General features: G+C 45.0%; 1 protein-coding gene across 1 annotated transcript; it reads right to left on the bottom strand.

The window, feature by feature from the left end:
* Positions 1-12,505: 12,505 nt before the first annotated feature.
* On the bottom strand, positions 12,506-13,900 carry LOC306848273 (zinc finger BED domain-containing protein 5-like; the record flags this gene model as incomplete). The annotated part of the gene is made up of 1 exon (XM_079382729.1): positions 12,506-13,900. One exon carries the CDS (start codon positions 13,898-13,900, stop codon positions 12,506-12,508), a length of 1,395 nt encoding a protein of 464 aa, XP_079238855.1.
* Positions 13,901-15,396: the final 1,496 nt, after the last annotated feature.

The following is a 15,396-nucleotide window of genomic DNA, read 5'->3' as shown; positions in this document are numbered from 1 at the left end:
TATCAACATATTTTTGTTGATCTTGGAACATCATTCCTGTCCATAAAAATAGTCCTAACCCTACCCCTACAATCAGAGGGAAATGATAATAACACTGATCTAGAAGCATGGTTGAAAGCCTAAACTTGGCATAACTTCAATTCTAATTGGTTGATATGAATGCTGTTCCAGGATCAATAAAGATGTTGAGCCAGGAACATGTTGTAGCCTACTCGGTGAAACCTTGCTTATCTTGCTAGCAGTGTCATATAGGCCTAACTTCTAGAGCAGACACGGATAAACTTCCAATGAGGCCTCAAGATGAGTTAAAATTGTGACAAATTAGTCAATCAAGATATTTCTTATTATTTGGCTATTTTTATAACAAATGTACTGGATTTGTTGTGGAGAATAGGACTATAAGGAATGAATGAATGAATGAATGATGCATTTATATAGCGCCTTATTGTGTATTGCTGTACACCCAAAGCGCTTTACAATCATGTGGGGGGTCTCTCGTCAACCACCACCAGTGTGCAGCATCCACTTGGATGATGCGACGGCAGCCACAGCACAACGGCACCAGTGCGCTCACCACACACCAGCTACAGGCGGAGAGGAGAGAGTGATAGAGCCAATCAAGTGGATGGGGATTACTAGGAGGCCATGATAGACAAGGGCCAGTAGAGGGAATTTGGCCAGGACACCGGGGTTACACCCCTACTCTTTACGAGAAGTGCCATGGGATTTTTAATGACCACAGAGAGACATTGAAGTCAAAAAGGATGTGATTCACTGTTCCTATGTGTCTCAAGTGACCCCACAAAGGGTAATATTTGAAACCCCCTTAAAATATTCAAATATTAAAAAATAATCCAATTAAAATATTCAAATATTGAAAATATAAAAAAAAAAAAAAACTTTTTAAAAATGAAATAAACATATTTTAAATAAATAAATAAACATTTAATTTTATTACATTCAGGGTTCTCAAGTTTTATCAAAATCTTGATGCGGTTAGGGGAGGAGCCCTAATGGAGCCCCAATTTTACCCATTGTTCATAATTAACCAGCACAAATTGAAATTATAACAATTGGTAAATCTGATAAATGACACAGCAATTCATCACATCAAAAATACTCTTTAATGTTATATTTCAAAATTACAAATATACAAAAATTACAAAAATATAACAAATTGCTCAAGAGTACACACTCCAGCTTATGAAATGTGTTTTGTGTTGTAAGTGTTAGTTGCACATTTTGATGCCTTGATAACAGGGGTAGGGGGCTCCCAGACATTTTCACTGTCATAATGGATAATGACAGTGTTCCGTCCAGAGCCAACCTGTTTCTAGTTTTGTTCAAACCTATCTCCATCAGGACGTGTGTTCGCGCGATGTTGTTGGTTGCCTAGTAACGAACGTACAGTGGCCGAGAATGTTCCGTCAACTTTGTTCGCGCATCTATGTTGGCTATACGTGCTGGCAGCAGGAAACGTCACTTTGGCTGTATCTGAAATCGCCCCCGGTTGGCATTGCCTTTTCAGCGTGAGAAATACACGGCGTGGCGTACAGCGTGTGAACTGGTTGAATTGCGTGTGTCTCACGGCCACATTTCTGGCTTAATATAATTTACATTTATACAACTGTCATTTTTAGGCTATAAATAATCTTTCTTAAAGATAAAAAATATATAATTTTAATTGACATCATAATTGATGAAATACGATTAAATGAACGACAAAGCTCTTGTGAGAAAATATTATTATTTTGATAACTTTAACTTTTTCAGCCCCCTGCATTCATGAAAAAATTGTCACTTTTGTTTTGCTTCAGCTTACTTATTTATTAGAGATACGATCTCTATTTTGTTTATAACAAAATATTTACTGCATTTGAAGTTGTCTTTGAAAAAAAAAATCAAACTGATTCGGCCCTTTAAATTTAAACAGCCGTAAAGCGCGAAAAAGGCGCTCGAAACCAGAAGGTCAGAGGATTGTCAGTTGGAGGGAGGACGAATACTGCAAACAATCAAGGTAAGATCGATACATTTATATTTTCTTAGCGATTGCTTCGTTATATCCATGTTGTATGAGTTAATGGAATAACTTCTAATTTCGAAGTAACATTATTTTGGCAGTTTATAGCTCTAAGGTAGATCTATTATGGTTATCGAATGCGAAATGAACAAGTATCGATTGAACGGCGCGCCAATACATTTAGATTTGCTCATGTTGCTCCGATCTTGCCAACCTTCAGTCAGTTCTGCATGGTGAAAGTATTTAACTCTTGTCTTATTTTGGCACAACAATGAAAAATGAGTATATAATAGCATAGTGTAATTTTTCATTCATGTTTATACATTGGGCATACAGTAATACTGCAGTAACTGCACTAGTTTTATTACTTTGTGACAGCATTTTTCGTTAACTAGCAATAATGCACAAATTACTACTGTTACGAATCCTGGCCATGCACTTCAGTTTACTCACCACCAGAGGTCACCCGCTCACCACATGGACTTTTACACTACACAGCACACAATTTCCCACAATCCATTGCACTGACGACTTGCACAGCTGTTCACTATTTCGCTCACACCTGATCACCATTTCACAATCACCATCACTCTATTTAAGCCTGGGACTTGCTCTTGCTCACCGCCGAGTATTGTTAGCCTAGTCTGCATACCAAGCGTTCTCTGTTCTTAGTTTTCCTCGTTGTTTTCCTGTGTTTTGATTCCTGCCCGTGTTCCTGGATTATTCTCTCTGCCTTGCCCTGTTTGGATTGTACGCCGATCGTCGACCACGCCTGTTTACTGACCACTCTTCTGTCTTGCCCCCAACATACCTGTTTGCTGGTTATTCGACCCTGCCCGTCTTGACCATGTTTCATAATAAAGCTTTGCAAATGGATCCGCACGTCTCACGTCTCGTCAGCCCTGTAACAGAATACTCGGCCACACCAGGATCCAGCGGCTTTTCCAGTGGACATTGGCCAGGTATGGACATGGCACATATATTATTAACCCTCGAGCAGGGCTCGCGACCGCTCGAGGAGTATATACAAGAGTATTTAGACCTCGCCCATTTTTCTGATCTTCCGGACTATGCACTTATTGACTTCTTTTGTGAGGGCATTAACCAACCACTCAAATCACGTTTAATCCGTGAGGGTCCCCGTGCATCACTCGCTCAGTATATGGATTATGCTTTGCTGTGAGTGGGCTCCTCATTCACTGTGGGTGTCACGGAGGAACGCAACACCGCACTCACTCGCAAAATGGCGGCAGCAACAGCACCCCTTCATGTCATCGCCGTCAAGCCAGAGTCTGCTCACGTCAAGCCAGAGTCTGCTCACGTCAAGCCAGAGTCTGCTCACGTCAAGCCAGAGTCTGCTCACGTCAAGCCAGAGTCTGCTCACGTCAAGCCAGAGTCTGCTCACGTCAAGCCAGAGTCTGCTCACGTCAAGCCAGAGTCTGCTCACGTCAAGCCAGAGTCTGCTCACGTCAAGCCAGAGTCCGCTCACGCCAAGCCAGAGTCCGCTCACGTCAAGCCAGAGTCCGCTCACGTCAAGCCAGAGCCCGCTCACGTCAAGCCAGAGCCCGCTCACGTCAAGCCAGAGCCTGCTCACGTCAAGCCAGAGCCTGCTCACGTCAAGCCAGAGCCTGCTCACGTCAAGCCAGAGCCTGCTCACGTCAAGCCAGAGCCTGCTCACGTCAAGCCAGAGCCTGCTCACGTCAAGCCAGAGCCTGCTCACGTCGTCGCTGTCAAGCCAGAGCCTGCCCACGTCGTCGCTGTCAAGCCAGAGCCTGCTCACGTCGTGCCTGCCAAGCCAGAGCCTGCTCACGTCGTGCCTGCCAAGCCAGAGTCTGCTCACGTCTCAGTGCCCCAGCCAGAGTCTGCTCACGTCTCAGTGCCCCAGCCAGAGTCTGCTCACGTCTCAGTGCCCCAGCCAGAGTCACAGCACGTCTCAGTGCCCCAGCCAGAGTCACAGCACGTCTCAGTGCCCCAGCCAGAGTCACAGCACGTCTCAGTGCCCCAGCCAGAGTCACAGCACGTCTCAGTGCCCCAGCCAGGGTCTGCTCACGTCTCAGTGCCCCAGCCAGGGTCTGCTCACGTCTCAGTGCCCCAGCCAGAGTCTGCTCACGTCTCAGTGCCCCAGCCAGAGTCTGCTCACGTCTCAGTGCCCCAGCCAGAGTCACAGCACGTCTCAGTGCCCCAGCCAGAGTCACAGCACGTCTCAGTGCCCCAGCCAGAGTCACAGCACGTCTCAGTGCCCCAGCCAGAGTCTCTTCACGCCGCAGCTCCTCAGCCAGAGTCTCTTCACGCCTCCGCCGAACTGCCAGAGGCTGTTACCACAGATTCAAGGTCAGTCCTTCGAGTTCTGATATCCAGTGTGATGGACCCACCACTGATGTCGGTGCGAGTAGCTGGCATTCCCAGGGCCTCAACCCTGGCTGTTACAGAGACTGTTCCCCTGACCTCAGTGCTTCCCGTTATGGCGGTCGCCATTTTGAGTGTGTGGGCTGCACACTGTGCTCCTGAGGCCTCTCCTGTCCACGAGTCTGTTCCTGAGGTCTCTCCTGTTCACGAGTCTGCTCCAGTGCCTCCAGAGGTGGCGGCTTCGGCTGCAGAACCTCTCGAAGTGGTGGCACCTACACCCGTATCCCGAGAATCCAGTTCTCAAGTCACAGCCAGGAGTGCCGATCCCGTATCCCGAGAATCCAGTTCTCATGTCACGGCCAGGAGTGCCGATCCCGAATCCAGTTCTCCAGTCACGGCCGGAAGTGCCGATCCAGATCCCCGAGAATCCTGTTCTCCAGTCACGGCCAGGAGTGACGTTCCCGATCCTCGAGCATCCGCGCTGCAAGAGCGCCCTCGAGCGTCCGCGCTGCAAGAGCGCCCTCGAGCGCCCGCTCCTCCTGAGCGCCCCACAGAGGCCACTCCAGAACTTCTGGTAGCTCAAGTCACGACTAAAGTGGCCGTCTGTGAACTCACGCCCTGTCCTGTCACGGCTAAAGAGGCCGCCTGTGAACTCACGCCCTGTCCTGTCACGGTCAAAGAGGCCGTCTGTAACTCCTCGCCCTGCCCAGTCACGGCTATGGAGGCCGTCTGCATATCCTCCTCCTGTCCTGCCACAGCCATAGAGACCGTTTACGAGCTCTCGACCTGCCCGGTCCCAGCTCATGAGACCATGAGGACTCTCTCTGTGTTGTCTGTCTCTGTTCTCCCTGTGGTGTCTGTCTCTGCTCTCCCCAGATCCCTGATCCTGCCCTGGCTTCCTGGCCAGTCCACTCTACCGTGGAGATTCTCTACCCAGTCTACGCCACACTGGTGGGCTCCGGCTTTGTCTGTTCAGCGCTGGTGGTCAGCTGTCTGGTTCTGGGGGTCTCCTGCTTCGCCCAGGTGCACTCTGGTCCCGTCCTGCCCTGCAACAAGGACTCTCTCTGTGTTGTCTGTCCTTGTTCTCCCCAGATCCCAGTCTCTGTCATGGGTTCCTGCCCTGTCTGCCTCCCTGTGGTGGTCCTCTGCCCTGCCATGGTGGTCTTCTGCTCGGGTCTGGTGGTTGTCTGCCCCGCCGTGGTGGTCTTCTGCTCGGGTCTGGTGGTCATCTGCTCCGCCGTGGCGGTCCTCTGCTCCGGTCTGGTGGGCTCTGGTCTCGCCTGCTCCGCCCTGGTGGGCTCCTGTTCCGCCTGCTCTGCCCTGGTGGGCTCCTGTTCCGCCTCCGCTCCACCGCCCTCCTTGATTGTATCGGAGCGTCTAGAAGCCGCTCCTTGTGGGGGGGGCTATGTTACGAATCCTGGCCATGCACTTCAGTTTACTCACCACCAGAGGTCACCCGCTCACCACATGGACTTTTACACTACACAGCACACAATTTCCCACAATCCATTGCACTGACGACTTGCACAGCTGTTCACTATTTCGCTCACACCTGATCACAATTTCACAATCACCATCACTCTATTTAAGCCTGGGACTTGCTCTTGCTCACCGCCGAGTATTGTTAGCCTAGTCTGCATACCAAGCGTTCTCTGTTCTTAGTTTTCCTCGTTGTTTTCCTGTGTTTTGATTCCTGCCCGTGTTCCTGGATTATTCTCTCTGCCTTGTCCTGTTTGGATTGTACGCCGATCGTCGACCACGCCTGTTTACTGACCACTCTTCTGTCTTGCCCTCAACATACCTGTTTGCTGGTTATTCGACCCTGCCTGTCTTGACCATGTTTCATAATAAAGCTTTGCAAATGGATCCGCACGTCTCACGTCTCGTCAGCCCCGTAACAACTACATGCTTTTTCTTACAATAAAAGCTTTTATGAGATGATTGCAAAGTAACAATAGCCTAATAGATATTATTGAGCAAGTTGGTTCAGGTATTATTACTATGTAGTTCACATTTTTAGTATACCCTAGTAATTTTAAAATTAGTTTGCCTGCTTTTTTTTTCTTTCATTTAATGTTTTGAGTCAGGATGTTTTTCACCTTAATAACACATGTCGATGTGATTTGCTACAGAAAACTGCTGGTGGGAGTAAAATAGCCTACAGTTTAGAGTTCACTGTCACCATTAAGGTAAGCTGCTGATACATTTCATGTGGTACAAAATAAAAAAGTATCAAGGAATTTTTTTTTTTTGTTTGTTTTTTCGTTTATATAAGTTTCAATTTAAAAGTGTAATTTAAAGTGTAAAACTTATTTTTTAAAGTGTAATTATTTTTTTTAAACAGTTCTTATAAATACATACAGTATTTAATTCCATCAAAAAAAAATGTTGAGGTGACTCAATCATGATCATGAGGTGACTAAAGATTCCCAGTTCCCAGCCATATTATACAATTATTTATTGCTTGTCTTTGTTGAATAATACAGAAGATAAAGAGCTTAAAAAACTAGTATATTAAATCGCATTGTTAGTAAAAAAAAAAAGTAAAAAAAATAATTTTTAAATAAAAAACGCATTTAGATTATTTTCCAAAATCGTTCGACTAACATTATTACTTGTTCGGCCTCAAACTCTGACCATGATGACATTGTGTCACTACTAAAAGAGATTGAATCTGATCTTAGATTTGTTAGTCTACCTCTACTCCGTGTGTTTCTCTGCACAGACCCTGTGCACCCAGAATGCGATCTTCCCAGATGTCCTTCATCTCCACCCGAAACCGCTTCGCCCCCCTCCGCGAGACGGAACGCGATGCTGTGATCGTCGGAGGCTCCATCGTCCGGCACGTCCGTGCTACGTCAGCTGAAGGTAGAGTACACACTCACTGTTTCCCCGGTGCTCGTGTTCTCAATGTTTCTGCGCAGATACCTGCGATCCTGAAGGGCAACAAGAACATCGGTGCTGTCGTGCCATACCTGAACAATAATGTTAGTTGACCTTCCTGAAATTAAAGCACTAGGCCTATATAATGTGTATCTTTATTTAATTGTTTATATTTTTTTATCTATTGTTTATCTTTGTTTAACCCTCTGGGCCCTGAGGGTGTTTTGGGGACCTGGAGAACTTTCGACATGCCCTGACATTTGTGCTTTTTTCAGTTGCTTATAAAAATATAAATGGCTAAAGTCTAATAACACTGTAAACAGCACAAACTGGGCTACAATAATATGTTAGCAGCATTTATGTACATGATTGTGTTTTTGAGAAAACAACGTTTATGCGTGGTTAGTGAAAAACTAAAATTTTGAAGTCACTGAAATAAGACCATAAAACACACACAGAACAACTGATCACAAGACTTTTGAGAACCAGATCTTGCAGGCTAGAATATTTACTTCACAATTATGTGAAAATCATCTTGTTTATTTGCTCACAGAAAACAATACATTGATTTAAATTTTTAAAGACATGTTTTGTGATCGAGAGCCAATATGCAAGGGAGTGGTAATAGCCTTGAATATTAAGTGGTTCTCACCTGAGAGACAAAGGGCCCTCCCCTAAAGGTGCTAATGGCCCATCAGTGTGACTGTGACTGAGGCAGGTAAGAGAGTGTGAGGAGACTGAAAAAATGGGTTTCTTAAATGATTTGTATTTTATTTACAACACAGTATAATCAAAACATACATAATGAAGGTCAAAGACACATTATTGTGCACTGATCTAACCACAGAGATGTGAACAGACTTTGACATGTTCCTGCAACAGATTCTTCTGTTGAAGTTGAACTTCTGATGTTAGTGCAGCGCTCTCAGAGGAAAACAGTTTGAAGAGACTGTAAGTCAGCAGGATTCATCATCTGTGGTGCAGGTGTCTGATTCAATAAAATACAAACAACCAAAAAAAGAGAAAAAACATTTGTGAGCATGTTTATATCAGGAGCATCTCTATATATATTTTATATAGGTTTTGTAGTCATAGACTCATTCATGCTTTGTATTATCGTAAAAAAAAAAAAACATTTTATATCTGAGAAACTAATTATTATTGTTTAGCACGTTATTAAAATCTATTTTTGAACAGAGTAGGCTATTAATCATAAACATGTTCTAAACATACTTAGACTCGTAGCATTCATCATGTTACAATGTACTCTCATATTACTTTTATTGTTTTATACTCGCGCCGTAAGAAATTTAAATACAATGAATTGCCCATCATATTCACAATGTTTTACTGGATTTCAAACATTTTAGTCAGGAATTATAGCCATCCTGAACATCATGTATGATTTTATAGTATAAAAGATATGATTCTGCAGTCATAGACTCTGTACTATAAAAGGATATACTTCGTACTATAAAACATATATTTTATATCTGAGAACTAATTGTTATCGTTTAGCACGTTATTAAAATATATTTGTGAACAGATTATTAATAATAAACATGGTCTAAACATTCTTAGATGCGTAGCATTTATCGTGTTGTAGTTTGGGAACAACCCAACTAGTAATGTGTTCAAGTTTATGTCACAATAACACGTTAACTAATGCAGAAAATAAACATTACTTACTCATCAGATCGATTTTGAGGGAAATCCAGCCTTTACTCAGCGCGTCTTCTTCCAGAAAGTAACAGTAGCAGCGATGAACTCGTCACTGACGCTTTGTTTATGCTCCGCGCGCGCGGGTCACGTGGTTATTTGCATGTGAACGCGAGGGGGCGGGATCTCATTAAAAATAATGAGTTAGACGGGACAGACTGGACATCGTGTTGGTTTCATACGGATTACTTCATCACAGAATATTTGTTTTCGATATGACTTACTTCATTTGAAAGAAGACACTTCAAGCTTCCTATAGAGATAACTCTCATGTTTCTGTGTTGAGTATTCGCTGAGTTACACTTCATTTTAGTGACGCATTTCTGAAAACAGATCGCGGAGACGGAGAAGACCGAGAGCGCACGCTGTTTGTTTTCTTTATTCTTCAAACGCACAAAGTTTAGTTGTTATTATGAGTGAATACAAATAAAAGAAGACCCCTTACAGATTCGAATGGTGTATTGCTCTTATCTGAACGATCAAAAATGGCAGAGTAATTCAAGCTCATTTCTGCCTTATCAGGAAAATCTGCCCCAAAACGCGTATTCGCGTTTGTCGGGCTCAGAGGGTTAATACTAGTGCAAAATGCCCGTGCAAAATCAGTTTTTGTTTGTGTTTTTAATAATTGTTGGTTTGGTGTGTTTGAGAGCTCATTGTTACAATAACACAGCAAAAGTTCTGTGACATAATTGAGTGCAAAATGACCGTGCAAAATCAGTTTTTGTGTGCGTTTTTAGTAAACATCGAGAAAATTCTATGCTTGAGCAAACAGTTTGTAAATAGGTTCTAATTCTGTAAGTAATTACTCATGTTGTTCCAACCCTGTAAGACTTCCGTCCATCTTCGGAACACAAATTAAGATATTTATGATGAAATCTGAGAGCTGGATCACTCCTCCATAGGCTTCTAAGGGATTGAAACTTGCCCGCCCAGAAAACGTATTGAAAACATCGTTAAAATAGTCCAAGTGACTACAGTGGCTCAACCATAAGTTTATCAAGCGATGAGAATAATTTTCATGCGCAAAAAACAAACAAAAACAACAACTTTATTCCACTATTCATTTTCGGCTACTTGGTTCAATCAAGTTCACGTAGTGTAACTGCGGGTTCTATGTTACCATGCAGGCTCACTATTGGCCGACACTGGTCATGTGTGATGCGCTGCGCAGTTAAACTATGTGAAATTACTTGAACTAAGCATAGCACTAAGCAGCTGAAAATGAATAGTGGAATAAAGTCGTTATTTTTGTTTGTTTTTTTGCGCACAAAAAGTATTCTCGTCGCTTGATAAACTTATGGTTAGAGTCACTGTAGTCACTTGGACTATTTTAACAATGTTTTCAATACGTTTTCTGGGCGGGCAAGTTTCAATCCCTTAGAAGCCTATGGAGGAGTGATCCAGCTCTCAGATTTCATCATAAATATCTTAATTTGTGTTCCGAAGATGGACGGAAGTCTTACGGGGTTGGAACAACATGAGGGTGAGTTATTACTGACAGAATTTTCACTTTTGGGTGAACTATCCCTTTAACTACTTTAGTTGACATGAGGCATGAACAATTCTTTTACAGCATTTATTAATCTTAGTTAATGTTCATTGTGATGCTCCCTAATGCATTATTCAAATCAAAAGTTGTATTTGTTAACATTAGTTAATGCACTGTGAACTAACATGAACAAACAGTGAATGACTGTAACATTAAAAAAGCTTAATAAATGATGCAGTTCATGTTAGTTAATACTAGTTAATACATTAATTAATGTTAACAATTAAGGCCTTAGAGTTACCAAACTGTTTAATGCACTGGTAGTTCCAGTCCATTTTTTCCCCATTCAGTATTAATGTGCTATTGCTATTAAAACACTATTGTAAAATCAGCATTCAACAGTGTTTTTTTTTTGTGTGTATCCAATAAAGGCTTGCAAGATTGCCATGATGACGCAGATGGGCCTAGCCAAGGTGGTCAAATTCTTTAATTTTGGATGGCTCCATTTGCCAATGTCTTCTAGTGTGTTTACTTCTGCGTTGTCTGTTTTTTTTTGGATGACCAACTGGAAACATGTTTTGTTTTGTTTTTTGTTTAGTTCTAAGATGCTTTATATGCACATATTTTGTGTTTTTATTATTATTGCTATTTTTTTTTTTTCAGATTGCTTTCCAGTTTTGAAAATGGAAACTTGCACTTGGTTGTTCTTTGACAATATTAATAAATAATGCAAATGTTTCCAGAAATGTGTTTAAATCATCTGTTGTAACTTCTCTTAACATAAAAAGGGGGCATTTTTAAATTTCTCTTTAGTTTATATCTCTTAGTGTCAATGATATGGCACAGCATGCACACACAAAAACACACAGTTATGGTTTATGTAATTCTTGGCTAACATGTGGCTGAACAACTGGCCTACTTGTGGAGCAGATCTGGCAAACAGGAGTGGACTGCCTTAAGTGCCATAATGTTCATCTGGCCCACATACCGCGTGGAATGATGGCACTTGGGCGGTCCGCTCCTGATTGCCAGATTTGGGCCACAATTAAGCCATAGCAATGCCGCATGTCAGCCGTAAACAAAACAAATGAAGCAGAACTGGCCCACATCTGGCCCAGACACCAAAATTGCTGTGGCCCAGATCCGGCCCACACTTGACGTTTTCATCTGGCCCACATACCGCGTGGAATGATGGCACTTGGGCGGTCCGCTCCTGTTTGCCAGATTTGGGCCACAATTAAGCCATAGCAAAGCCGCATGTCAGGCATAAAAAAAAAAACAAATGAAGCAGAACTGGCCCACATCTGGCCCAGACACCAAAATTGCTGTGGCCCAGATCCGGCCCACACTTGACCCACACCCTTTCATCTGGCCCACATACCCTTTGAACTGTAAACTGTGGGCCAGTTCTGCTTCATTTGTTTTTTTTTTACGGCTGACATGCGGCATTGCTATGGCTTAATTGTGGCCCAAATCTGGCAAACAGGAGCGGACCGCCCAAGTGCCATCATTCCACGCGGTATGTGGGCAGATGAAAGTGTCAAGTGTGGGCCGGATCTGGGCCACAGCAATTTTGGTGTCTGGGCCAGATGTGGGCCAGTTCTGCTTTATTTGTTTTTTTTACGGCTGACATGCGGCATTGCTATGGCTTAATTGTGGCCCAAATCTGGCAAACAGGAGTGGACCGCCCAAGAGCCATCATTCCACGCGGTATGTGGGCCAGATGAAAGTGTCAAGTGTGGGCCAGATCTGGGCCACAGCAATTTTGCTATCTGAGTTATTATTATTATTATTATGAGTAGTAGTAGGCCTATCATCATTACTAGGCTATTGCTATATAATTATATGAGGTTGCATGCTTTATTGTTGTTGTTGTTATTATTATTATTATCATCAGTATAGGCCTATTATCATTACTAGGCTATTGCTATAATTGGGAATTGGCACCAGACCTCTGATATTAATTTATGCTTTATTATTGTTATTATTACTAGGCCTAATAGTAGGCATCATCTGCATTTTTTACAGAAGCTTGCAGGTAGGTGATGTTAATGTGAGACCTGAGCCTGCTTTGCCTTGCAAAGATCCTCAATTCTTGGCTCAATGTTTGATAAACATAGCCTCAAATCATCCTCGATTTGTGTACGATTGCGGTATTTCGTTTTGAGTGCAATCATTTTTGAGAATCCTGCCTCACACAAATATGTCGACGCGAAAGGAAGGAAAATCTTAAAGGCGACGTCACAGAGTTCAGGATATTCCTGCATCAATGCTGCCCAGAATGACGAAAGAGGGCAGGAGCTAAAGAGTTCCTTCAGTCTACTGTCACTCTTCAGCTCAATAAGCTGTTCCTGCATATCAATTGATAGCTCGTTTGCTGTGCACACAAACGGATCTCGAACCCACGCAAAAGAGCGATAATCCTTTTTAAAGTACGTCGCAAATTGTTTTCTCATTGCTGGCAGGTGCTCAGACGCTGATTGAAATAGGGAGGAGAAATGGTGTGACGTGCCTGCATCAGTGATAAAGTCTGCAAGGCTGGGGAACATGTCGCAGTTCCCTCGACTGATGCGGCCATGCCAGAGGTCTAGTTTTTGTGTGAAGGCGTGCACTTTGTCTGCAAGGAGCAAAATATGAGTTTCGCGGCCTTGCAAAGACAGGTTGAGGCCGTTCAAGCGGTCAAATATATCGACCAAATAGGACAGAGACGCAAGCCACATAGTGTCATCCAGATGCTTCGCCAGATCTGATTTGATTTCTGTCAAAAACCACTTCACCTCCTCTCGCAGCTCATACAACCGCTGTAACACCCGCCCCCTGGAGAGCCAGCGAACTTCAGTGTGCAGAAGCAGCTGTTCATGCCCTGACCCCATCTCCTGGCAGAGGACCCCAAACAAGCGAGTGTTTAGCGGTCGTGATTTGATGAGATTTATCATTTTCACGGATTGGTTCAGCACGGAGTCAAAAAGAACCGGCATTTTTTTAGCAGCTAGTGCTTCGCGATGAACCATGCAATGTGTCCATTTCACAAGTGGAGCTACTTGCTGAACGCGAGCAGCTAGGCCACGCTCACGCCCCGTCATTGCCTGCGCACCATCCGTGCATAGGCCAACGCATCGGTCCCAAGCCAAACCATTTTCACGGATAAAAATATAAAGGACATTGAAAATGGCTTCTCCTGTAGTGTGCGACTGAAGAGGCCGGCAAAACAGGACATCCTCCTCAATCGCCTTGTCACGCAGATACCTGACATAGGTGAGGAGCTGTGCCTGCCCAGCAATATCAGTGGATTCGTCCAGCTGCAGCGCGTAGTAAGGACTCTTTTTTACGAACTCTATCAGTTGCTCTCTGATATCATTGGACATGTCTACAATTCTCCTAGCGACTGTGTGATTGGACAGCGGTACTGCACCGAGTTTGGCTGCTGCACTATCGCCTATCATTATTCTGCACATGTCTTGCGCTGCCGGCAAAATGAGAGTCTCTGCGATTGTATGCGGTTTACCCAGTTTACCGATTCTTTTGGCCACTACATACGACGCCTCCAAACACTGTTTAGACACAGTGCTGTGCACTGAAATGGTTGCCTGTTGCTGATGGAGGCCATCAAGCTTTCTTTTAAAATATTAAGCCGGTTTATTTTTAATGCCAGCATGCTGTAAGGGAACTGTTGTGTGTCTGTCATATGTTCCTGCCTCTTGTGCCCTTATTTGGTTTGTTTCCTGTTCTCGTTTCATGTAATTAGTAGTTTATTCGTGTCCAGGTGTGTTTGAGTTAATTTACCTGTGTATTTATAGTCCTGTCTGTGTTGTGCCATTTTGTCTGGTCTACTCGTTACTCCCCGGTGTTCCTGTCAGTGTCTGCCTTGTCTTGCCCTGCCTGATGTCAAGTAAAGTATTATTTGAGTTTACATCCTCGTTTCCGTGTTTCCTGTGTCCTCCCTCGTGTGTGCACCGTGACAGAAGACCAGACCAGTACAGTAAGCGTCGTCCCTTCACCGCGTTTTGTTTTGTCCAGTTTTTCCAGTGTTTTGTTTGTTCCTGTGTTTTTTGTTTTACCCGCCGTTTGCGGGAGTCAAGCCCGCCGGATCGCTGCTGAGTCAAGCCCGCCGGATCGCCGCTGAGTCAAGCCCGCCGGATCGCCGCTGAGTCAAGCCCGCCGGATCGCCGCTGAGTCAAGCCCGCCGGATCGCCGCTGACTCAATGCCCGCCGGATCGCCGCTGACTCAATGCCCGCCGGATCGCCGCTGACTCCAGCTCGCCGTGCGCGGGGTATCATGCCGCCGTCCGCGGCTCAAGGACCCCGCCGTTCGCGGGAGATCACGCCGCTGTTCGCGGCTCACCTAGCCCGCTGTTTCGCGGGGAAGGCCAACCCGCCATCCGAGGTCACTCGGCCCGACACCGGTTGGGGCTGCCTCCAGCCCACCGGTCCCTGCCGTTGAGATGGTCAGCCGGCTGCCGCCGTGATGACCAGTGACCGAGGTCTTTTTAACTTGTGTCTAGCCCCGGAGGGCTCCTGATACCCCTACACCCCCAGGGAAATTTTTGGGGGGGGTAGTAGGGTTCCGGCTGTAGGGGCCGGGCCGAGAGGGGTCCGAGGCCAAGGCTCCGTAGACCATCTGCCTTGGCCTTCTGTGCTCCCTGCACCGCGATGGTCACCTGAGCCCCTGGCTCCACCATGGCCTCCTGGGCTCTCCTGGGTCTCCGCTGGTCTCGTCCAGCTCTCCTGGGTCTCCGCTAGTCTCGTCCAGCTCTCATGTGTCTCTGCTGGTCTCGTCCAGCTCCGCTGTGTCTCCGCTGGTCTCGTCCAGCTCTCCGATGTCTCCGTCTGTCTGTATCGCTCCGTGTCTGTCCTGAGAGGCCTCCAGAGCGCCCACCCCCCCCCTCCCCGATGGAACTGTTGAGGCTCGGGACGAGCCTTTCGGGAGGGGGGAGTAATG

Source organism: Barbus barbus (genome assembly GCF_936440315.1).
Source record: "Barbus barbus genome assembly, chromosome: 28".
NCBI classification, from domain to species: domain Eukaryota; kingdom Metazoa; phylum Chordata; class Actinopteri; order Cypriniformes; family Cyprinidae; genus Barbus; species Barbus barbus.
Note: the sequence above shows the minus strand (reverse complement) of the source record. Positions and strands in the feature narration are given on the sequence as shown.